The 23,542-nt window shown below is 51.5% G+C and overlaps 1 protein-coding gene across 1 annotated transcript in view; it reads right to left on the bottom strand.

The window, feature by feature from the left end:
• Positions 1-23,542, bottom strand: part of WDR18 (WD repeat domain 18) — a 44,886-nt gene that overhangs the window by 5,695 nt on the left and 15,649 nt on the right. The window contains exons 4-8 of the mRNA XM_056845143.1: positions 20,217-20,358; positions 17,365-17,508; positions 12,771-12,835; positions 11,563-11,687; positions 2,727-2,893 (exon numbers count right to left, since the gene is read on the bottom strand). Coding sequence (XP_056701121.1) covers positions 2,727-2,893; positions 11,563-11,687; positions 12,771-12,835; positions 17,365-17,508; positions 20,217-20,358 — 643 coding nt within the window. The remainder of the gene's footprint in view (positions 1-2,726; positions 2,894-11,562; positions 11,688-12,770; positions 12,836-17,364; positions 17,509-20,216; positions 20,359-23,542) is intronic.

The raw sequence follows: 23,542 nt of genomic DNA, 5'->3' as shown, positions 1-23,542 counted from the left end.
GCTTTGCGAACTGAAAAGGTGCACAACCAAGGCAGTGATATTGACATGCTCCTTCTTCTCCCTCTCTGTTGTCCTGAGGACAAGATATTGCTCTGTCCCCATCCCCCCTGAAATAGAAGCCCGTTAGCCGACAGTTCTGGAAAGCCAGCCAGATTTCCCTGCAAACGCATGCGGTCCACGGCTCCTCAGCTCCACCGTCAACATCCTTCCTTGCATCTAAGGCACAGGTGGGGAACCTTTTTTCCGCCAAGGACCATTTGGATATTTATAACATCATTCGAGGGCCATACAAAATTATCAACTTAAAAATTAGCCAACCAAGCCCCAAGCAGGCAGCTGCCCCAGATGACCCCGCCCCCGTGCGGGCAAGCAGGCAGGCATCCAACTGGAGAATGGAATGTTGCACCAGATGGGCGTAGCCATCCAGCTGCACGCCAGAGTTGCACAACACCCCCCGTGCATTCTGGCCCTGCCCCCTTTAACCCCTCTATTGCTGCCACTTCCACCCCCAGCCCTCTTGTAGTACAGAGGGAATACGTTTCTCCATGGCCGGGGTGGGAAAAGGTTATCAGAGTTTCTTGGGCGGTCCTAGCAACTCCATAGCTTACGACTCTTCTGCAAGGGGGAAAAAAGGTTCATTTTCTCGGCAAAACAAACTCACATCAGCCTTGAATAGAGGCTATTCCTGTCCGCGGGAGGGGGCGGATCGCCAGTCTTAGATCCTTCTGAGCTAGAGATCTGCCAGGGCCCATGAAGGGCCAGAGCAAATGATTTTGCGGGCCTTATACAGCCCCCGAGCCTGACATTCCCCATCCCTGATCTAAGGAGACTCCATTGTGTAGCGTGAAGGGGCCCAGGTGTGCTCCCCAGGGTCAGAGGAGAGCAGCAAAACCAACCAGGGTCTTTCTGGGAACCTGTTTTCGAAAGCGAAGTGGTACCCGGGACGTCCCCAGGTGGGTGTCGCGCTTCGCCCCTCCCCGCCGTCCGAACGAACCAGGAGGACAAACGCCCTGTGCTGGGAACAGGCAAGCCTCCCTTCGGCAAGGAGCTAATCCATCAAAGACGACAGCCCATCAGTCTCCTGGGGGGAGGATGATGGACAGGAGAGATAACGCATCCAAACATCCTTGAGCCCAGAAGTGGAGGAGGCCAGACCAACGCAGCGAGGGGCGGGGAATGGCTCTTCTCAAGAGCGGTTTGCCTTTCGACCCCTTGCAGCCTCTCCGAGCCAATTATGAGGGCATTTGATCACCCGCTGCTGGAAAACGGGCGCAGTTCTCGTAAGTGGCAGACATGTCAATTCTAACAAGTTCCCAGCACAGAGAGAGACAGATACAAGCAGGGAGGGGAAAAAAGACTATTGTGTTGGTGAGCTGCTGCCAGGAAGGAACAGGCTGTTAAAAATTGCCAGCTGTCCGGACATCAGCTTCACAGGAGCCGAAACCACGGAAAGGAGCACGGTCTGAGCTGATGCAACCATGGAAGAAGAGTTGGTTTTTATATGCTGACTTTCTCTACCACTTAAGGGAGAAACAAACTGGCTTGCAACCACCTTCCCCTCCCCACAACAGGCACCCTGTGAGGTAGGTGGGGCTGAGAGAGATGCAATAGAGCTGTGACTAGCCCAAGGTCGCCCAGCTGGCTTAACGTGGAGGAGCAGGGAAACCAACCCGGTTCATCAGATTACTGTCCACCGCTCCAAGCCATCGCTCTTAACCAGTACACCACGCTGTACTGGGTCAGCAAGCAAGCTGGAACCAGAAACCAGGGTTTGGAGGGGGGCTGGAAACAGTTAACGGTACTCTGGCCCAATCCGCGTAACTTGGCAAATCGAGGTTACGGGTATAGCCCTGAGCCTGGAGATGGAAGGGATGCATAGTCACATGGATATATAAAGCCACTTTATACTGAATCAGACCCTTGGTCCATGAAAGTCAGTATTGTCTGCTCAGACCGGCAGCAGTCCCAAGGTGGGATGGTGTGGTCCCAGGCAATTCCTGCCTCCCTTTCTATCAACAGGACCCAAAGACAGACGCGCATGCACCCCAACCCAAATCCTCTCCTTTCCTAGCAGAAGAGTGCTACAATGTCCAGCCCAGCCCATTCATGACCTATACATACAACCACAGAGTTGGAAGGGACCACCAGGGTCATCTTGTCCAACCCCCAGCACAATGCAGGAATTTCACAACTACTTCCCCCACACAGCCCCAGTGACCCCTACTCCATGCCCAGAAGATGGCCAGGATGCCCTCCCTCTCATGAACTGCCTACGGTCATAGAATCAGCATTGCTGTCAGATGGCCAACTAGCCTCTGCTTAAAAACCTCCAGGGAAGGACAGCTCACCACCTCCCCAGGAAGCCCGTTCCACTGAGGAACCGCACTAACGGTTAGAAAATTCTTCCTAATGTCTAGACGGAAACGCTTTTCATTTAATTTCAACCCGTTGGTTCTCCTCCGGCCTTCTGAGGCAACAGAAAACAACTCGGCACCCTCCTCTATATGACAGCCCTTCAGATGGTTATCGTATCCCCTCTCAGTCTTCTCCTCTTCAGGCTAAACATACCCAGCTCCTTCAACTTTTCCTCGTAGACCTGTTTTGCATCAACAAGAATCCGCCATCCGCTGCTCCTTCTCTGGCCGGAAGGAACCAAGGCCTCCCACACTCTCGACACAAATTCAAGCGCAGCCACCCCCCCGACACAGACGCTTAGGCCCCCGTACCTTTTGATGCAGGCCGAGGCAGAGTGTCAGCCCCTCGCTGGTGGAGTGCTCCGTGCTCTCCACGTTGTGGAGGTGCCGGCTGAATTTCGGCAGGGGCACGCTGGGCTTGCTGTCTGGGTTGATCATGTTGGCCGGGGCCAGGGTGATGAAGGCGTTGGTGACTGGGCCTGAGGAAGGGAAAAGGAAGAGTTATGATTCTATTAAAGTTGGAAGGGGCCATACGGGCCATCTAGTCCAACCCCATGCTTCATGCAGGATCAGCCTCGAGCATCCCTGACATGTGCTTGTCCAGCCTCTGCTTAAAGACTGCCAGTGGGGGGGGGGGAATCACCACCTCCCTAGGTAGCCGATTCCACTGCTGAACAACTCTTACTGTAAATTTCCCCCCTAATATCCAACTCTTACTGTAAATTCCCCCCCATATCCATCTGGTACCTTTCTGTCCACAATTTACACACATTATTCTGAGATTATCCTTTGCTGCCAACAGGAACAGCTCCCTGCCCTTTCCAATCTCTTCATGGAGCGCTAGATGTTTTGCGGAGCACCAAGTGCTCCTCGGAGCAGTTTGGGAACCTCTGGCCTAGAGCATCCCTGACAAGGGCTTGTCCAGCCCCTGCTTAAAGACTGCCAGTGAGGGGGAGCTCACCACCTCCCTAGGGAGCCGATTCCGCTGCTGAACAATTCTTAATGTAAACATTTTTTCCTAATATCCAGCCAGTATCTTTCTGCCCTTAAACCCATTATTGTGGGCCCTATCCTCTGCTGCCAACAGGAACAGCTCCCTGCCCTCCTCTAAGTGACAGCCCTGCAAATACTTAAAGAGAGAGATCATGTCCCCCCTCAACCTCCTCTTCTCCAGACTGAACCTTCCCAAGTCCCTCAGCCTTTCCTCGTAGGGCTTGGCCTCCAGGCCCCTGATCATCCTCGTTGCTCTCCTCTGCACCTGCTCCATACTGACCACATCCTTTTTGAAGTGAGGCCTCAGGTACGAGACCAGGGCACGCAATGTCTGATAAGCAGGAGGGCCGGGCGCTCTTGATCGAGCTCACCGAAATTCTTGCTCGGTGAACAAAATTCCAGAGAGATTGGCTACGAACAGCTTGGACTCTGCACCCATGACGGACACTGTTAAACCCCCGACGACTCATTCACTGGCCACCCTCTCCGGGGTCCTCTGGCATTCAACACCTGGCAGCTACGCTTGAAAGCCTTCATCTGGTTTAACGCCAGATTGAACAGCAACAACCGTATCAAAATCGCTAAAAGTAAAGCGGATGGAGTAATTAATGACATTGTGAAGTTTTATTTGAGACGAGGAGGGAGGTTCATACCAGCAGCTATAAGAATATAAGGAGGGTGCTGAGTTGTTTTCTGTTACCCCAGAAGGTCAGACCAGAAACAACAGGTTGAAATTAAATCAAAAGAGTTTCTGTCTAGGCAGTAGGAAGAATTTTCTAACAGTTAGAGTGGTTCCTCAGTGGAACAGGCTTCCTTGGGAGGTGGTGGCCTCTCCTTCCCTGGAGGTTTTGAGGTAGAGGCTAGATGGCCATCTGTCAGCAATGCTGATTCTATGACCGTAGGAAGATCATGAGAGGGAGGGCATCTTGGCCATCTTCTGGGCATGGAGTAGGGGTCGCTGGGGGTGTGGGGGGGAGATAGTTGTGAATTTCCAGCATTGTGCAGGGGGTTGGACTAAATGACCCTGGTGGTACCTTCCAGCTTTAGGATTCTATGAATATTTGAGGCCAAGGTAATCCCGTCAACTATTACGCAGGGTCTTGGCTTGATGGAATAAATGATTCTACTGAAACTTCTCTGTATAAGTTCTTAAGACAGGTCACGGGTGTACCCAAAACGTGTTTCCAATATAGCAATACAAGCTGAGTTGGCAATGAATTCCCTCAAAATGAGAGCCTGGAACTCAACTTTTAAGTGTTGGGTAAGGTTGGTGCTAAATACACCAGCTTCTATGTGCAGTGTCTTGGGAATGATAATTATAAGTCACGTGGAAACAAATGGTAGATAAAAAAGGGCTTGAAAGCCTTCCAGGCAGATGGGAAATGCAACTGGCGCTAGATACCAACTTCTGTGGCCTGACACACCGTTTCTTGGGCAAGAGGCAAAGAATTCGGCCCCCTTGCTCGGTACAGGCTACCCTGGCTCGGAAGCACCTTTCCAAGGTTCAGGCGTGACGACGTTCCCCCTGGCCTAGAAGCTAGAAGGCAGCTGCAGTCAGGGGGAGAAAGGGGGCACGGAGGCCACCCTAACTCGGCGGGAGAATGCTGGGATCCATGAGAGGGTCCCGCTTACTTAAGAACTACCGGAGAGGAGCGGCTCCGCTTCCCAAACTTCTTCCGAGGCAAACTCTGAGCCGGTACAATGGGCTTTCATCTTTGGCATGGAGTCGCTTTCTCAGCATCGCAAGTATTTATGGCTCTCCAGTCAGTTTTGATGCCGTAACCTACGCCGCTGGACGGTAGCAGCTTCATACTCACAAGATGCCACAGGGCAGGTGGTTGTAGCTATTTGGGCTCAAACTCACTAGATGCCTCAGGGCAGGTGGTTGTAGCTATTCGGGCTCAGACAGCATTGCGCAGTGGTAGCCAAGAATATGGGCGACCTGGGTCCAAGTCCTGGGAAGGGCTGTGGATCGGTGGTAGAGCATCTGCTTGGTATGCAGAAGGTCCCAGGTTCAATTCCCAGCATCTCCAGTTAAATGGACTAGGCAAGTAGGTGATGTGAAAGACCTCTGCCTGAGACCCTGGAGAGCCGCTGCCAGTCTGAGTGGACAATACTGACTTTGATGGACCCAGGGTCTGATTCAGTATGAGGTAGCTTCACGTGTGTTCAAGTCCTCTCTCTGCAATGAAGCTCAATGGGAGGATTAGATCAGTCACTCGCTCTGTCTGCCTTGCCTACCTTACAGGGTTGTCAGGGAAGGGAAACCATGCATGCTGCCCCCTAGCTCTCAGGAGGCCAAGGGGGGGGTGACAATGACCAGATGGGCTTGGCTGCCTTTGCTCCCTGGGGCCCTCTCTCCACTCCCAATTTGTAGGGAAGGCACCAGAGCTGCTGGCGATCTCTGCAGTGCATCCAAGTACAGAACGCCTCTGTGGCCTTTCCGTCCTCCGACGAGCCAGCTCATCCATCACCCCGACCAGCGCCTCTCCGGTAATGATCTATCACGCACGCTCATTCAGCAGAGTTAATGAGCGCTTTAATTGCCACGTTTACCCACACGGGCTGCTGGTTCTGTCAAGCTTCCCCCACCCCAGCCTCGCAACACCTCTGGCTCCTGTTCCCTCCTCCCACGCACAGGGGCACTCGGTTGTGTTTGTTGCTCAGGCAACCTGGTCACAGAAGCAGGACCCTCGGCGGGGCACCGAGACAGCAGGTGGGGTGGAAGAGGCGGGTGCCACCCCCCCCACGCGGCCGCTGACCGTAGCAGCTCTTTAAAGCAATTGGGTGGTCTGACTCAGCAACAGCCTCCCCACTCCGCCCAGGATTCCCCTCTTGTTCCTCTCCTGCAGCCGCCAAAGGCTCTGATCTCTCCCCGGCAGCTTCTGCATGAGGAGGCGCACAGGGCCCCTCCTCAGTGACAAACGGCCACTGTGGCTCTCCGGAAGCTCTGGCCGTCTGCAAAAACCTGGTGCTTGTTTGAGCTGGCTTGGAACCGCAGCCCAGGAAAAGACGACAAGAGCTCCCTCCCCGCCCCTCCAGTTCAAGCCAGTTAAGGGGAGACATGATAGAGGTCTATAAAATTATGCATGATGTGGAGAGAGTGGACAGGGAGAAGCTTTTCTCGCTCTCTCGTAAGACTGGAACAAGGGGTCGTCTGCTGAAGCTGGAGGGGGAGAGATTCAAAACTGATAAAAGGAAGTATTTCTTCACACAACACATCGTTGAATTGTGGAACTCCCTGCCCCAGGATGTGGGGGTGGCTGCCAACTCGGAAGACTTTAATAGGGGAATGAACATGTTCATGAAGGAAAGGGGTATTCATGGCTACTAGTAAAAGAGGATACTAGTCATGATGCATACTTATTCTCTCCAGGATCAGAGGAGAAGGCCTATTATATTAGGTGCTTTGGAACACAGGCAGGATGTCTTGTTTGTGGGCTTCCTAGAGGCACCTGGTTGGTCACTTTGTGAACAGACTGCTGGACTTGACAGGCCTTGGCCTGATCCCGCAGGGCTTTTCTTACGTTTGGAAGCAATAAAAGTTTATCAATTCGAGGGACGCTGGGAAGAGAAGGAATGCGAAGGCGGGAGGCTGCCCACGGCCAAGTAAGGCCATCGGCCTACACAGCCTGCTCTAAATGGCGGTGGTTGATCCAGAGGCCCAGACAGAGAGGCCTTTCCCAGCCCTGTCTACTGGAGAGCCTCGTGCTTTCAGATCGGGGCCTCCACTCGCACGGCTCTCCCCCAACAACAGAGGCAGACGGTCGCTCCCCATAGCCTGGGGTTCAGAGCTGCCCGGGGCCTCAAGCAGAGAAAGAAGGAGTTGGTTTTTATATGCTGACTTTCTCTCCCACTTAAGGGAGACTCAAACTGGCTAACAATCACCGTCCCTTCCCCACAACAAACATCCTGTGAGGTAGGTGGGGCTGAGAGAGCTGTGACTAGCCCAAGGTCACCTAGCTGGCTTTGTGTGTAGGAGTGGGGAAACCAATCCAGTTCACCAGATTAGCCTCTGCCGCTCATGTGGAGGAGTGGGGAATCAAACCAGGCTCTCCAGATAAGAGTCCACCCCTCCAAACCACCACTCTTAACCACTACACCACCCTGGCTCTCTCAGAGGGGCTTGCGCCAGCTCTGCAAGTAAGGGTTTGAACCGAGATCTTTCGGCATGCAAAACATGCGCTGCTGTGCTGCCCAGACAGAGGAATGCTTGGCTCCGGGTGCCCAGGAGTTTGAAGGATTGTTTCAGGGAGTTGCGGAGACTGAAAACATTTGTTCCTCTTGCCGATAAATTCCACCTTGCCTCAGGCGTTTCCATGAGCAGCAAGTGAGCTGCTGTTTCTTAAAACCTCTGCGCCGTACTTTGGTCGAAATTATAATTCCAAACACTGGTACCGCCTGCTCGGCTTGGCTTTCAGAGCGATAAAAAGCCACGGCTCTGCTAACTTCCGGCTGCCCCCCTGCACGAGTTGCTGTTCTGGGCGCCTCTGCTGATTGGAAAGAAGACGATTCCTTTCCAATTATGCATCTGAAGAAGGGAGCCCTGGTTCAAAAAAATGTTTATGTTGGAATAAACGTCGTTGGTCTTTAAGGGGCCACTGGATGTGTGGCTCAGGGGGTAGAGCCTCTGCCTGGCATGCAGAAGGTCCCACGTTCAATCTCCGGCATCTCCAGTTCAAGGGACCGGGAAAGTGGGTGATGTGAAAGACCCCTGCCTGAGACCCTGGAGAGCCGCTGCCCGTCTGAGTAAACCAGTGGTGGGGAACTTCAGGCCCAGGGGCCATTTAAGGCCCACAAAATCAATTTGGTCTGGCCCTTCGTGGGTCCTGGCAGATCTCTAGCTCAGAAGGATCTACGACTGGCGATCTGCCCCCTCCCACGGACAGGAATAGCCTCTATTCAAGGTGGATGTGTTTGTTTTGCCGAGAAAAAGAACCTCCCCCCCCCTTGCAGAAGAGTCGTTAGCTATGGAGCTGCTAGGACCACCCAAGAAACTGTGTTAGCCCTTTCCCACCAGGACCGTGGAGAAACGTATTCCCTCTGTACTACAAGAAGGCTGGGGGCAGAAGTGGCAACAATGGAGGGGTTAAAGGGGGCAGGGCCACAATGCATGCGGGTGGGGGGGAGTCTTAGCCAGTGTGTCCTCATTTCACCCCTGCAGGCAGAGGTAGCAGGAGCCGGCTGTAGAATCCGGCCCCGACCATGTGGAGCAGGAGCAACTCCGGCGTGTGGCTGGACGGCAACGCCTGGCTGGTGCAACAGACCATCCTGTGCCACCAGCTGGGCGAGTGCGCCACTGTTGGATGCCTGCCTGTTTGTCCGCACCGGAGGGGGGGTGTCATCTGGGGCAGCTGCCTGCTTGGGCTTGGTCGGCTAATTTTAAAGTTGATAATTTTGTATGGCCCGCAAATGATGTTATAAATATCCAAATGGCCTTGGCGGAAAAAAGGTTCCCCACCCCTGGAGTAGACGAGACTGACTTTGATGGACCAAGGGTCTGGTGCAGGATAAGGCAGCTTCATGCATGTGTTTATCCTGGAAGGAAAAAGCCCTATCACGCAGAGATGCAACGGGCCAACTCCGTGCATTGCGAGCAGTGGCAAGGTCAGCCAATTGCGCAGACTCACAGCGGTTCTTGTGGTTTAATTAACAAACCGGAGTGACTGGCCCAGCCGCTAAGTGCTAGAAACTTGCTGCTATTTACAAGGCGTCTCCGGGATTCTCTGCAATCTGGCAAGGACACTGCTGGACATCAATCTGATTAATTTACAAGTTATGTTTCCAGCCTGGTTATTAGGGCTGTCTGGCCTTTCCGGATGCGGAGGATTTACTGGCTCCTGCCCTGCCGAGATCAGCCTTCGGCCGAGGCCGTTAACGGCCTGTCAGCCTGCCGGGCCCAGTGCTACAGAAGGGTGAGGGTGTTTACTAGCACAGAAGGGGGGGGGGGAGACAAGGAAGGGAAACTCCAGGCAGAGGAAAGAGAGACATTTGAGCGGCTCCTTATCGGAGCTCTGTGTGGCCGAGATAAAGGATGCTAAATGCCTCCCTCGGGGCAGGGAGGACAGGAGGGGCTCCAAAGGACCTGACAGGACTAGCCAGGGAGGGAGGGAAATAATTAGGCACTCCAAGGATGGACCACAACAACAGAAGCGCAGGAAGAAAATGAATCTCCCCTGCCAAGACACAGGCGGTTAACCCGCTCACAACCAGCCCAGAGGAGCACAACTGCACCGCCTGGAGGGAAATTCTGCCGCCGCTTTGGGTGATTTCCCGCCTCAAGAGAAATGCTGCTGAGGAATTTCAGAGGGAGCAAAGTCACCATGGGTTGCCCCCGGACCAAATGTGCTCAGCAAAATTGTTGCAGGACCCACCGATGCTACAAAAATGATTAATCAGCCTCTTTGAAGATTAGAGTCCACCGTTCTTAACCACAACACCACGCTGGTGATGCTTCACAGTCGGCCCTCTGGGCAAACCGGTGCAGAAGTCCAATGGTGAGGCAACCGTGCAAAGGGGCTCTGGGCCATTCTAAGCTCATCATCCAACCCCGCCTCTCTCATCGAGTGAATTCCGTAGCCCTACCTTTGTCTCCGCCACTCGAATTCAGGGCCCTTTTGTCAGAGGTAGGTGGGGCTGAGAGAGCCCGCTGCTCACGTGGAGGAGTGGGGAATCAAATCCGGTTCTCCAGATCAGAATCCACTGCTCCAAACTACCACTCTTAACCCACTACACCACGTTGGCCCTGTCTGCCCATGGGCCAGAAACAAAGTCTCCTTTACAGTATTCGGAGTCTGCCTTTCTCAAGAAAACTTGAGGCAGGTGCAAAGCAAACGATACCTGAACTTGGGACAGGGCAAAGGCTTCCTAAAGCATCCCGCCATGTGAGGGGGAGGGGGCCTGTTAAGTTAACTCTCGACAGAGAGTTGTGTTAGTCTGTCTGTTGCAGCAGAAAAGAGCAAGAGTCCAGCAGCACCTTGAAGACGAACAAAATTTCTGGCAGGCTATGAGTTTTCGTGAGTTGCAGCTCACGAAAGCTCATACCCTGCCAGAAATGTTGTCCATCTTTAAGATGCTGCTGGACACTTGCTCTTTTCTACTGTCAAAGGGCTTGAGGGACATTCAGGGCTGAGATCCGAATGCACAGCGCCAACGTAACGCAAGCGTGTTCAAGCTCACACTCTCTTTTTCAAGTTTCACTTTTTATAGAATTGGGATTCTTTTCTTTAAACAAAGGCTGGTACAGGGCTGGAATGTCGCCTGAAGTTCTTGGAGCCTACCTCAAAGAGCACCAAAGCAGTATTTCCATTTTTTCATTGTGCTATCAGCAAGAATTTTTTTTCAGAGGGGATACACTGTGGGGAGAAGGTAATGAGCACTGCTACAGATTGCGCATTAACGTAAGAACATAAGAAAAGCCCTGTTAGATCAGGCCAAGGCCCATCAAGTCCAGCAGTCTGTTCACACAGTGGCCAACCAGGTGCCTCTAGGAGGCCCACAAGCAAGACGACTCCAGCAGCATCGTCCTGCCTGCATTCCAGAGCGCCTAATATAATAGGTCTGCTCCTCTGATCCTGGAGAGAATAGTACGCATCATGACTAGTATCCATTTTGACTAGTAGCCATGAATACCCCTCTCCTCCATGAACATGTCCACTCCCCTCTTCAAGCCTTCCAAGTTGGCAGCCATCACCACATCCTGGGGCAGGGAGTTCCACAATTTAACGATGCGTTGAGTAAGAAATACTTCCTTTTATCTGTTTTGAATCTCACCATCCAGCTTCAGCAGACGACACCGCGTTCTAGTATTATGAGAAAGGGAGAAAAGCTTCTCCCCATCCACTCTCTCCACACCATGCATAATTTAAAGACCTCTATCATGTCTCCCCTTGGCCAGGTATCCTGGTTTTTTTTTTTTTTTGCCTTTCTATGGGCATAGAGCAGGGGTCACTGGGGGAGTAGTTGTGAATTTCCTGCGTTGTCAGGGGACTGGACCAGATTGCCCTTGAGGTCCCTTCCAGCTCTATGTTTCTATGACACACCAAGTCCTAAGCATCAGGCACATGTGTTTTCCCTCTCCCTCCTCACATCAAAGTGTGCCTGGCTCAGTGTGTGTATGTGTCCCCACCAGGGTGTAGCGCTCCCCCACAGCCACCTTTGTAATTCATCGTGCGCAGGCACTGTTTGCTCTGGATGTCCCACAGCCGAACGGTTTCATCGTGCGAACCAGAGAGCAGCAGGCTGCCGTCAGTGGAGACCGAGAGGCACGTCACCTGGTTCCTGCCGGGAAAGAAGCAGAGACATCCAAGTCAAGGGACCAAAGGGAAAGAGGCTGTGGCTCAGTGGCAGAGCATCTGCTTGGCATGCAGAAGGTCCCAGGTTCAATCCCCGGCATCTCCACTTAAAGGGACCAGGCAGGTAGGTGATGGGAAAGCTCCCTGCCTGAGATCCTGGAGAGCTGCTGCTGGTTTTAGAGAATACTGACTTTGATGGACCATGGGTCTGATTCAGTATAAGGCAGCTTCACGTGTTCATATCTCATGTGCCAATTATCTTTCTTAATCTTTGCAGTGGAGGAGACCGTGAATGCCTGAAATGGGCCTGGAGGTGTTCTCGGCTGCCCCTTTGCTTCCCGCTCCACCCAAGTTAGAAGCAGGGGTGTCTACCGCAGGGAAGGTGCCTGAGAGAAACACAAGAAGCCGCCTCTGGAGCCTTGCCTCTCCCGCCCCGAGAGTCTAGCCTTTGAGTGATCCATCATTTCTGCTGCACCTCTTGTTCTCAGTTCATATGTGCTCGGGAATGAGGGGGAAGAATGGATTAAACCCTGCAGAAGAAGAGTTGGTTTTTATATGCTGATTTTCTCTACCTTTTAAGGAGACTCAAACTGGCTTACAATCACCTTCCCTTCCTCTCCCCACAACAGACACCTTGTGAGGTAGGTGGGGCTGAGAGTTCGAAGAGGACCGTGACTGGCCCAAGGTCATCCAGCAGGCTTCATGTGGAGGAGAGGGGAAACCAAGCCGGTTCACCAGATTAGAGTCCGCCGCTCATGTGGAGCAGTGGGGAATGAAACCCGGTTCTCCAGATTATAGTCTGCCGCTCATGAGGAGTGGGGAATCAAACCTGGTTCTCCAGATTAGAGTCTGCTGCTCACGTGGAAGAGTAGGGAATCAAACATGGATCTCCAGATTAGAGTCCACCATTCTTAACCACTACACTGCGCTGGCTCTCACTCCATGCTGGAAGGAGGCCAAGAGTAAGAGAACCCATAAAGGTTTCCGCAACGCATTCGATGCGCATGGGTAGGGCAGCAAAGGTGGCCGAACACAAGCGCTTCTTCCAGGTGCAAGAACGGCATCTCACCTGTGCCCTTGGAAGACTTTGCCGTTCTCCCGCTCGGTCCGGAAGCCCCTCTCTCGCTGCACAGGCTGTCAGGGAGGGAGGGAGAAGAAGAAAAAAAAGAGCCCAGTTTTAATTGCCACCTCTTGTACAAAAAGGGGAAAAATGATTTTAAATGGTACATCCCATACACAAAGGAGCGGGGAAGCTGTCCAGTCTTTGGAGGTTTTTAAGCAGAGGCTCGATGGCCATCTGACAGCATTGCTGGTTCTGTGAACTTGGGCGTATCATGAGAGGGAGGGTAGAAAGGGTTGCGCCAGTGCTTGGCTCTCGTGGCTCTTTCTTACATGCCCAAAGTAATGCCGATCACCACTTTGGGGTCAGGTAGCACTTTTCCTCCAAGCCAGATTGGTCAGGGATCTTGGATGCTGCTGTTGTTTTTAAATATTTTTTATTGAAAATTTAAACATTGCAAACACATACACATACATTCAGTCTAGACCTTCTTCCAAGGAAATCGGTAAATACTTATAATTGAACCAGTAAATAATCAGAGAACACTTGTTTAAATCATACAGCGGATTTAACTTAATGATGAACTACTCTAAGACACATATATCATGTAAGCATCTTGCTCTTTAACTATGCCAATCTTCTAGTTAACCAGAATTCTAAATTCTAAAACTGGGATCTTGGATGGTTTTTGATGTCATGTTGTGGGCATGGAGTGGGGACACTGGGTGTGTATGGGGGTGGGAGGTAGTCATGAATTTTGTGCATTGTGCAGGGGGTTGGACTAGATGACCCTGGCGGTCGCTTCCAACTCCATGAATCTATGACGTAGGCAAGTCATTGGAAAGGGGCCAAATTCCGGGAATGAGGTCCACCCCGCTCCCCAGAAGAAAACAAACAAACAGCGGCTGGATACTGCCATCCTCTGGGAAGCCTCTGCTTTCTTTGGCTGCCGGGGGTGTGTGTGATAAAAAGACTGAGTTCAGCCACGAGGGGGCACAGAGCACCAAGGGCCAACGCTGAATTTTGGGACTTGGAGCCATTCAACAGGAGTGCCACCTTTGAAACAGCTTTGAAACGCTACAGCCAAAGCCCACTTAAAAGGAGAAGCTGCGGCAAATAGCTTGGCAGGAACGATTTGTGACAGCGAGCCGCTCAAATCCTCTGCAGCAACGACACTCAGCCATGGCTGGCCGCTTGAACTCTGGACAGGATCCCAAAGGGAAAGCGAAATCCCAGTTTAGCTTGCCAACTTAGAAGCCAGGGAGGAGTGTAGCGCAGGACACCGGGGAGATCCGCTGGGGACTCGTCCCTTTGCAAGCAGAGAGTCTGGCGAGGCAGATAAGCTGCCTTCAGCATGGTTTGCCTGGGGAAATGTTAACATAAGAACGTACGAAAGGCCCTGCTGGATCAGACCGAGGTCCATCAAGTCCAGCGTCTGTTCAGACAGTAGCCAACCAGGCGCCTCTAGGAAGCACACAAACAAGACGACTGCAGCAGCATTGTCCTGCCTGTGTTCCACAGCACCTCATATATAGGGCATGCTCCTCTGATCCTGGAGAGAATGGGCATGCATCATGAGTACTATTCATTTTTACTATTAGCCACGAAGAGCCCTCTCCTCCACGAACATGTCCACTCCCCTCTTCAAGCCTTCCAAGTTGGCAGCCATCACCACATCCTGGAGCTGGGAGTTCCACAATTTAACTATGTGTTGTGTGAAGAAATACTTTCTTTTATCTGTTTTGAATCTCTCACCCTCCAGCTTCAGCAGATGACCCCGCGTTCTGGTATTATGAGAGAGGGAGAAAAGCTTCTCCCTGTCCACTCTCTCCACACCATGTGTAATTTTATAGACCTCTACCATGTCTCCCCTTAACCGCCTTCTTTCCAAGCTAAACAGCCCTAAGCATTTTAACCGCTTCTCATAGGGCAGTTGCTCTAGTCCAGGGGTTGCAAAAGCGAGGCTCCCGAGCAACAAGTGGCTCTTTGGGCCCGAGTGCGGCTCTTCCCACGTGCGGAAGCAGCGCCCTAGGCCGGCCAAAGCAGCGGGAGGGTCTCCGAGAGAGGAAGGAGTGGCCCTTCCTCCTTCTCGCCCCAGTGCCGTCCCCGCCTCCCACTATTGCGGCGGTGGCCGGAGAACGACAAGAGCCCCTCAGCTGCCACCACCCCCCCGTCTTTTCTTGTCGCCCGGCTGCGCGCCTTGGTTTGGCAGAGAGGGGGCTCCTCCCTCCCTCCCCCCTTCTTTCTCTCCACCATGAGGAGTGAGGCGTGGCTGTCCGGTCCTCGTTTTGGCGGCAGCCGCCGCCTTCCCTCCTCTGTCTCTATGGATGACCAGAGCTGGCCGACCTCTCACCCCCCTCCTCCTCCTGTTGGCTCTGCCTGGTCCCGGGCAGGGAAGGCGACGATGCTTCCTGGGCCAGGACCGAGCTCGCTTCGCCCTCCCCGCGCCTCAGACTGAGAGTTTGGAGCCGGTCCGGCGCATTGCCTTCCCGCCCCCCGTGCAGGCCGCATCTTGCCCGGCCGGGATCTTGCAGGGGAACTTCCAGGGCGGGGGGCGGATTTCGCGCCTTAATCACTGGCCCACTTGGAAGGGGTAAACTCTCCTCCTCGCCGCCTTCCTCCTCCTCGTCCCCCTCAGGCGGCTCCCAAAAGTCCAGCTCCAGGCTGCCTTTCTTCCCCAGTTCCTTCTTTCTCTTTCCTTTCCCAGTTCCTTCCTTTCTTTCTGTCCCTCCCCCACTCTTCCTTCCTTCCAGCCTTCCTCCCTTTCATCCTTTCTTCCCCAGTTCCTTCCTTCTCTTTCCTTTCCCCCTTCCTTCTTTTCTTTCTCTCTGTCCCTCCCCCAACTCTTCCTTCCTTCCATCCTTCCGCCCTTTCATCCCCAGTTCCTTCCTTCTCTTTCCTTTCCCAGTTCCTTCCTTTCTTTCTGTCCCTCCCCCACTCTTCCTTCCTTCCTTCCTTCCTTCCTCCCTTTCATCCTTTCTTCCCCAGTTCCTTCCTTCTCTTTCCTTTCCCAGTTCCTTCCTTCCTTCCTCTTTCTTTCTCCATCCCTCCCCCCTTTCTTCCTTCCTTTTTTCCTTTCCCAGTTCCTTCCTTCCTTTCTCCATTCCTCCCCCCTCCCTTCCTCTACTAGCATTTGCTGTTCTTTCCCTTTTCGGTTCTACATATTCATGCAAACAATCTTTTTCAAGCATGAACCTTATCAAGAGTAAATTGAGAAGTCCTTATTGATGATAACCTGGAATCATGCCTAAAATTAAAAACAACAACATACAAACCTGATTTACCCAAACTTTCCAAGGAGATGCAAGGCCATTGTTCACATTGTTTGTCAGTCATTGTCATGATTTAATTTTATGGATACCTTACTTACAATTTAATTTTTATCAATAAATAAGATCATTATTAAGTATGTTATCAAGTTTTATTCAGTGTACCTATAGTTTAATTAAGACTTAAAACTTTTATTAAAGTTTATTAAGTTAATAAACAGTGTACCTACCTATATAGTTTAAGTTTAAGAAATTTGGCTCTCAAAAGAAATCTCAATGGTTGTACTGTTGATATTTGGCTCTCTTGACTAATGAGTTTGCCGACCACTGCTCTAGTCCCCTAATCATTTTGGCTGCTCTTTTCTGCACCTTCTCAAGTTCTGCAATATCCTTTCTTAGGTGTGGTTGACCACCTCAAGGCGGCGGACACCTCCCTTCCCATTCCCCTTGCTGCTTATTTCATCAGATTATCTGATAGGAGACTCTGATTGCTTCCCAGGGCCGGGTGTGGCCCTGCCTGCTAGGAAATGAGTGCCATCTGACTTTAAATTACAGCTTGCTGGGTTTTAGCTGGGGGTAATTTTGTATACTTTTACTATGTTTTATGGTGTCTTTATCCAACGTTAGCCACCCTGAGCCCGACTTCAGCCGGGAGAAACGGCGAGACACCAGAGTAAAAATAACGTCTGCAGTATTAGAAGGAAAATTCAAAAAGGCTCCCTTCTCACAAGGGCTCTGTCCCTGCAACAGTGGTGAACCAGAAACACTGGAACAAGTCCTTCTTAGGTGCTGTTACTATAGGGAGGACAGGGAGAAGATTCTTGGCCCTCTTTTACGAAAGAGCACTGGTTACCCCAAATCCGTTAAGAGTTAACATCCTTCTTAAGGATGAATTCTCTCAAACACCAAAGTTAGCGGCCAAGTTTTGTAGAATAGTATTTAATTATAGGAAATCTAAATAGAAATAGAAAACAGTAGAGTGGATTGATTGTTTAATTTTATATTGCTGACCAGTTTTTAAAGAGAGTAATATTTTGTAGAGTGCTTTAACCAAAAGGTATTGTTTTATACTGTCGGTTTGGGTAAGGCAAATATTTTGTTTGGTCTAAGGACTGTAAAATTGAATAAACAGCCTAAAAACAAATAAATAAATTCCCACTCAGCCATGGAAGCTCACTGGGTGACATCAGGCCAGCCATTCACTTTCAGTCTAACCTACTTCACAGGGTTGTTGTGAGGATAAAAGGGAGGAGAAGGGAATGACGAAAGCTTCTCTAGTCCTCTGTTGGAGGGAGAGGTGGGATACAAACGAAGTAAATGAAAAAAGGACCTACCCAGGAGCAGAGGTCAACCTGGAAAATGGAGCCGTCCATGCCCCCACAAAACATGAAATATTCGGTGAGGTCTAGGGTCACTGACACGATGCCCACGTCGAAGACGACGGACAGGAGAAGGTCCCCGGAGGAGATCTCCCAAAGCTAAGGAAGCAAAACAGGAGAACCAGGATTAACCAAGAATGTTCAGCTAGTGAAGCTGCACCATCAAATAGGGCGGCCTGGGGCACAGCGCATCATGCAGGCGTTTTTTACACAACCAGCTTAATATCCTGCTGGCAATCCTACCTATTGTGACTTTATGGGGTGGTTTCTGTCCAAATAATATACTTTTGTTTACGACCGAATTCGCTTTCCGCCTTCAGTTTTTGCCTTTTCTTACCCTTCTCAGGGGGCAAAAATTAAAGATTTGGCCCGGGGTAAAAGTGTAATAAAATAAATAAATAGCGGGCAGCCGTTTGCAAGAACTGGGCATGCTTGCAATTTCTTCTTAAAAGAAAAGGAAGACAAGTTAATCTTTTAAGTCCCATCAGTATGCCAAAAAGTACAACTGGCTATGCTGACTAAATTACAAACTATGCATTTCATGCCGTTAAATCAGCAAAATAAATTTTGGTTTGCTAGCTAGGCAAACCAGTATTGCATAATATTTCAATCACTCCCCCCATTCCCCCCCATCACCTACCTGCCCTTTCACTGGAGATGCTGGGGATCGAACCCGGGACCTTCTGCATGCCAGGCAGATGCTCTACTACTGAGCCACAGCCCCTCTCTAAGGCTCTCCATGGTCTCAGGCAGAGGTCTTTCACATTTGCCTAGTCCCTTTAATTGGAGATGCCGGGGATTGAACCTGGGGCCTTCTGCATGCCAAGCAGAGGCTCTACCACTGAGCCACAGTCCCTCCCCAATGTTGCTTTGGCAGCAGCTGCCACCACAGCACAAGGATCTACACTGTGTTTCTGAAGTTAAGCTGAGGACATTGTTTTGTGGCCAGCTCCGCCTAATGCGGCAGAAATTTTGTTGCCGCGCCCACCATGCCGTGTCAGAATTCCAAATGTGCCCGCAGGCCCAAAGGGGTTGGGGAGACCTGGCTTGGCGAATCCTGGATGGAGATTTGGGAGGATGGAGTGAGATTTCCGATAATTCATCCTCCCAGTGAATCCTCATAGGATCCCCATCTTGCATACAAAAGATCTTAAGTTGGATTTTACAGAGAGAAGCTCAAGCAATTGCCTAAAATATCACTACGACCACATGAACACATGAAGCTGCCTTACACTGAACCAGACCTTTGGTCTATCAAAGCCAGTATTGTCTACTCAGACCGGCAGCAGCTCTCCAGGGTCTCAGGCAGGGGTCTCTCACATCACCTACTTGCCTAGTCCCTTTAACTGGAGATTCCGGGGATTGAACCTGGGACCTTCTGCATGCAAAGCAGATGCTCTACCACTGAGCCATGGCCCCTCCCACTGAGCTACAGCTCCTCCCCAAAAAGAACACATGAACACAAGAAGCTGCCTTATACTGAATCAGACCCTTGGTCCATCAAAGTCAGTACTGTCTACTCAGACTGGCAGCAGCTTTCCAGGGTCTCAGGCAGAGGTCTTTCACATCACCTACTTGCCTGGTCTCTTAAACTGGAGATGCTGGGGATTGAACTTGGGACCTTCTGCATGCCAAGCAGAGGCTCTGCCCCTGAGCCACAGGCCCTCCGTAATGGAATGCGGCTGTGCCAAGTGAGTCACAGAAGAACAGGAGGCCACTGACTCCCGCTCCGTTCTGGTCAGACCTCACTTGGAGTTTGGTGCTCAGTTTCGGGCACCGCAGTTTAAGAAGGATGTTGATAAGCTGGAACGTCTCCTTCTTTGGAGGGTTTTCAGCAGAGCCTAGATGGCCCTCTGACAGCAATGCTGATTCTGTGAACTTAGGCAGACTGTGGGGGGGGGCAGGAAGGGATGAGCCAGGGCTCGGCTCTTGCAGCCCACTTTCTTACATGCCCAGGGTAATGCTGATCGCCACTACGGGGTCAGGAAGGCCTCTTCCTCCAGGCCAGAGTGGCTCTGGGATCCTAGAGGTTTTTCACCTTCCTCTGGGCGTAGAACAGGGGTCACCGAGCGAGTGGGGTGGTAGTTCCTGCTTTGTGCTGGGGGTTGGACAAGATGACCTTTGAGGTTCTTTCCAGTTCGATGTTGCTACCCATGGGGTGATGTCACATCCCGACGCTCACTAGGCAAACTATGTTTATGGGGTGGTTTGCCATTGCCTTCCCCAGTCGTCTACGCCAGGGCTTCTTAACCTTTTTACACTCGCGACCCCTTTTCACCCGAGAAATTTTTACACAGCCCCGGGTATGTGTGTGTGTGTGTGTGTGTGTGTGTGTGTGTGTGTGTGTGTGTGTGTGTGTGTGTATATATATATATATATATATATATATATAAAATAGGTATACAAACCAAACATTTACTGATAATAAATCATAAAGAAATTTATTTTAAAACAATTCTTTGGTATACATATAATTTTACCATTTACTGTTACCAATTTTTTCGCGATCTCCACATGCAGTTACCCCATATGGGATCGCGACCCACAGTTTAAGAAGCTTTGGTCTACGCTTTACCCCCAGCAAGCTGGGTACTCATTTTACCGACCTCGAAAGGATGGAAGGCTGAGTCAACCTCAGGCCGGCTACCTGAAACCAACTTCCGTAGGGATCGAACTCAGTTCGTGAGCAGAGCTTTTGACTGCAGCTCTGCACCAAGGGGCTCCTCATGTAAAGAGACCCCCCCTTAAATGACACAAGAATTGCCTTCCACCAGCTCACCCGCGCCATGCCGCGCTGGCCCCCTTACCTTGGCCGTTTGGTCTAGAGAGGCGGTGGCAGCTCGCGCCATGGGGCCGCCGACCCCGCAGCAGAGGTCTGTGATGGGAAGGCTGTGTCGCGACCACACGTGGCGGGGCTCGGGGCTCTGGCCGTGCTCCACCTGCAGTACGCTGCGGATGGGAAGAGAGAAGGAAAGGTTGGGGTTTATGTAAACAAAGCCTGCGTGGCGGAGCTCAGAGGACGGATTGCTCAGAAGTCGTTGACGATAACTGCCAACAATGAGCTTGTGGAGAACGGCAGAAAGGGGTGATTAAAAACCCCTCTAGTTGCAACATCTCAGAAACGCAATTCTAGAGCTGCACAGAGCATAGGGCTGTGCTGTGGGAAAGAAAACCCGGCACAGGAAGATTCCACAACCTCCCCAAGTAACCTCCCACAAAGGAGTCTGCCTGCTGCATCTCTGCATGCTTTAGTTTCCTGGCCTTCCTCCTTCTGACCGACCTCCACTGCATGCACTTCAGACGTGAGGCAAGTGCAAAGCGGTGACTCCTGTGGAGATGTAGTATGTACTGGGCCCTGTTGAATGATCCTATCGTTCCCAATGCACAGAGATGGCAGAATTAGCCATTCTGATGCCTGCAGCAGCAGCAGGAGGAAGAGGAGGAAGGAGGAGGAGGAGGAAGAGAAAGAAGAAGAGTTGGTTTTTATATGCTGACTTTCTCTGGCACTTAAGGAACAATCACACTGGCTTACAATCATCTTCCCTTCCCCTCCCCTCAACAGACACCCTGTGAGGTAGGTGGGGCTGAGAGAGCTCTGAGAGAGCTGTGACCAGCCCAAGGTCACCCAGCTGGCTTCGTATGTAGGAGTGGGGAAACCAACCCAGTTCACCAGATTAGAGTCCGCTGCTCATGTGGAGGAGTGGGGAATCAAACCCGGTTCTCCAGATCAGAGTCCCCCACTCCAAACCACCGCTCTTAACCACTATACCACGCTGGCTGTCTCTTAGAAAGTAGGTGATGGGTGGGGAATTTTCCAGGAGGGCTTCTGAACGGCTGTGCAGATTAAAAGGTCTACTTGTTCAACTGTACTTCTGCTTGAAATGTCGAAGAGGTTATACGTCAAGAGTTATACATAACTTCGCTCCATGACATTAAGTGGCTGGCTCCACCTCCTGTGGCCGCCATTTTGTGATTGTGCCCAACCCCACGGTGCCGGAGTTTCAAAAGTGCTTGCAGGCTCAAAAATGTTGGGGATCCCTGGGTTTACATACTACATCTCCACAGGAGTAACTGTTCTCCGCTTGCCTCCTTCCCGACACCACAGCGAATCTCACAGGGATTAGCCTTCCCTGACAACAAGTCTTACTCTTGCACCGTCTAAAAGAAAAGCTTCTTTTTTTCAAAATTAGAAGAAGAAAGTATGCTTCAGAAGTCTGGGAGGCAATGTTCTACTATGAGTGAATTGAAGAGTGGGGGTAGCATCTATGCTAGCGTGGTGTAGTGGTTAAGAGCGGTGGTTTGGAGCGGTGGAGTCTGATCTGGAGAACTGGGTTTGATTCCCCACTCCTCCATGAGTGGCGGAGGCTAATCTGGGGAACTGGATTTGATTCCCCACTCCACACCAAGCCTGCTGGGTGACCTTGGGCTAGTCACAGTTCTCTCAGCCCCACCTACCTCACAGGGTGTCTGTTGTGGGGAGGGGAAGGTGATTGTAAGCCGATTCATTTCTTCCTTAAGTATGTTTAGCCTGAAGAGGAGAAGGCTGAGAGGGGATGTGATAACCATCTTCAAGTACTTGAAGGGCTGTCGTATAGAGGAGGGTGCTGAGTTGTTTTCTGTTGTCCCAGAAGGTTGGACGGGTTGAAATTAAATCAAAAGAGTTTCCATCTAGACATCAGGAAGAATTTTCTAACAGTCAGAGCGGTTCCTCAGTGGAGCAGGCTTCCTCGGGAGATGGTGAGCTCTCCTTCCCTGGATGTTTTGAAGCAGAGGTTTAGATGGCCATCTGTCAGCAATGCTGATTCTATGACCACAGGCAGATGATGAGAGGGAGGGCATCTTGGCCATCTTCTGGGCATGTAGTGGGGGTGGTCACTGGGGGTGTGGACGGAGGATAGATGTGAATTTCCTGCATTGTGCAGGGGGTTGGACTAGATGACCCTGGTGGTCCCTTCCAACACTCTGATTCTATGATTCTAAGTGGTAGAGAAAGTCGGCATATAAAAACCAGCTCCTCCTTCTCTTCTACATATAAATATGGATCAAGAAGAGGAGAATCAACAGAGGGACAAAGAAACCACATCGTGAGAGCTGCAGCGCCAGACACGATCAAACAGTCGCTGAAGCGCCGAAATCTGAATGACTGCTGCAGTACAACATGAACAGAATATCTACTCGGGGTGGGGAGAGTTCTGGCAGCCAGCGCCTACCCAGTGTTCCTTGTTCAAACCTCAAGGCACGAGGTAAGATTGGAGTATGCAAGAAAGTGGAAACAAAAGCTTTCCCAGGTGTCATCGAAGGGACGAACAAAAGTAGCAGAATATGCAACCATGGCTAAATTAACGTTTTTAGTGCGTAACAGATCAACCTTGGAGTTCTATTAAAAAAAAGGAAAGTATTCCTAGGTTATATAGCTGTTAACCAATAAAAAATAATAGAAGAATTTATTTCAAAAAGGGATGTGGACAGAATGGAGCGGGTGTAGAGAAGAGTGACCAGGACGATCAGGGGCCTGGAGACCAAGCCCTACAAGGAAAGGCCGAGGGACTTGGGAATGTTCAGTCTGGAGAAGAGGAGGTTGAGGAGGGACATGATCGCTCTCTTTAAGTATTTGAAGGGCTGTCACTTAGAGGAGGGCAGGGAGCTGTTCCTGTTGGCAGCAGAGGACAGGGCTCACAATAATGGATTTAAATCGCGGGAGGAAAGGTACCGGCTGGATATTAGGAAAATGTCTTTTACAGTAAGAGTAGTTCAACAGCGGAATCAGCTACCTAGGGAGGTGGTGACCCCACCCCTCACTGGCAGTCTTTAAGCAGAGGCTGGACAAGCACTTGTCAGGGATGCTCTAGGCCCGTGTTGGCGAACCTATGGCACGCGTGCCACTTCCGGCACGCGTAGCTCTCTCTGCCGGCATGCGTGGTTCCTCCAAGCCGCTGGCCTTTCCGGCTCTGCCCCGCCCCGAATGGGGGAGGCTGTAGCCCAGGGGTGGGGAACCTCCGACATCATTGGCGGTGGCCCCCGGACTCTCCCACAGAAGCAGCCGCCATTGCCGCCGCGGGAGCGTGTGCGGCCGGCCAGGCGGGTGGGAGAGCGGGGAACAGAAGCCGGGCGCCCACACTCGGCATGGCCGGCG

This window comes from Euleptes europaea, chromosome 2, assembly GCF_029931775.1.
Source record: "Euleptes europaea isolate rEulEur1 chromosome 2, rEulEur1.hap1, whole genome shotgun sequence".
Classification (NCBI taxonomy): domain Eukaryota; kingdom Metazoa; phylum Chordata; class Lepidosauria; order Squamata; family Sphaerodactylidae; genus Euleptes; species Euleptes europaea.
This window is presented reverse-complemented; position numbering and strand designations above follow the sequence as displayed.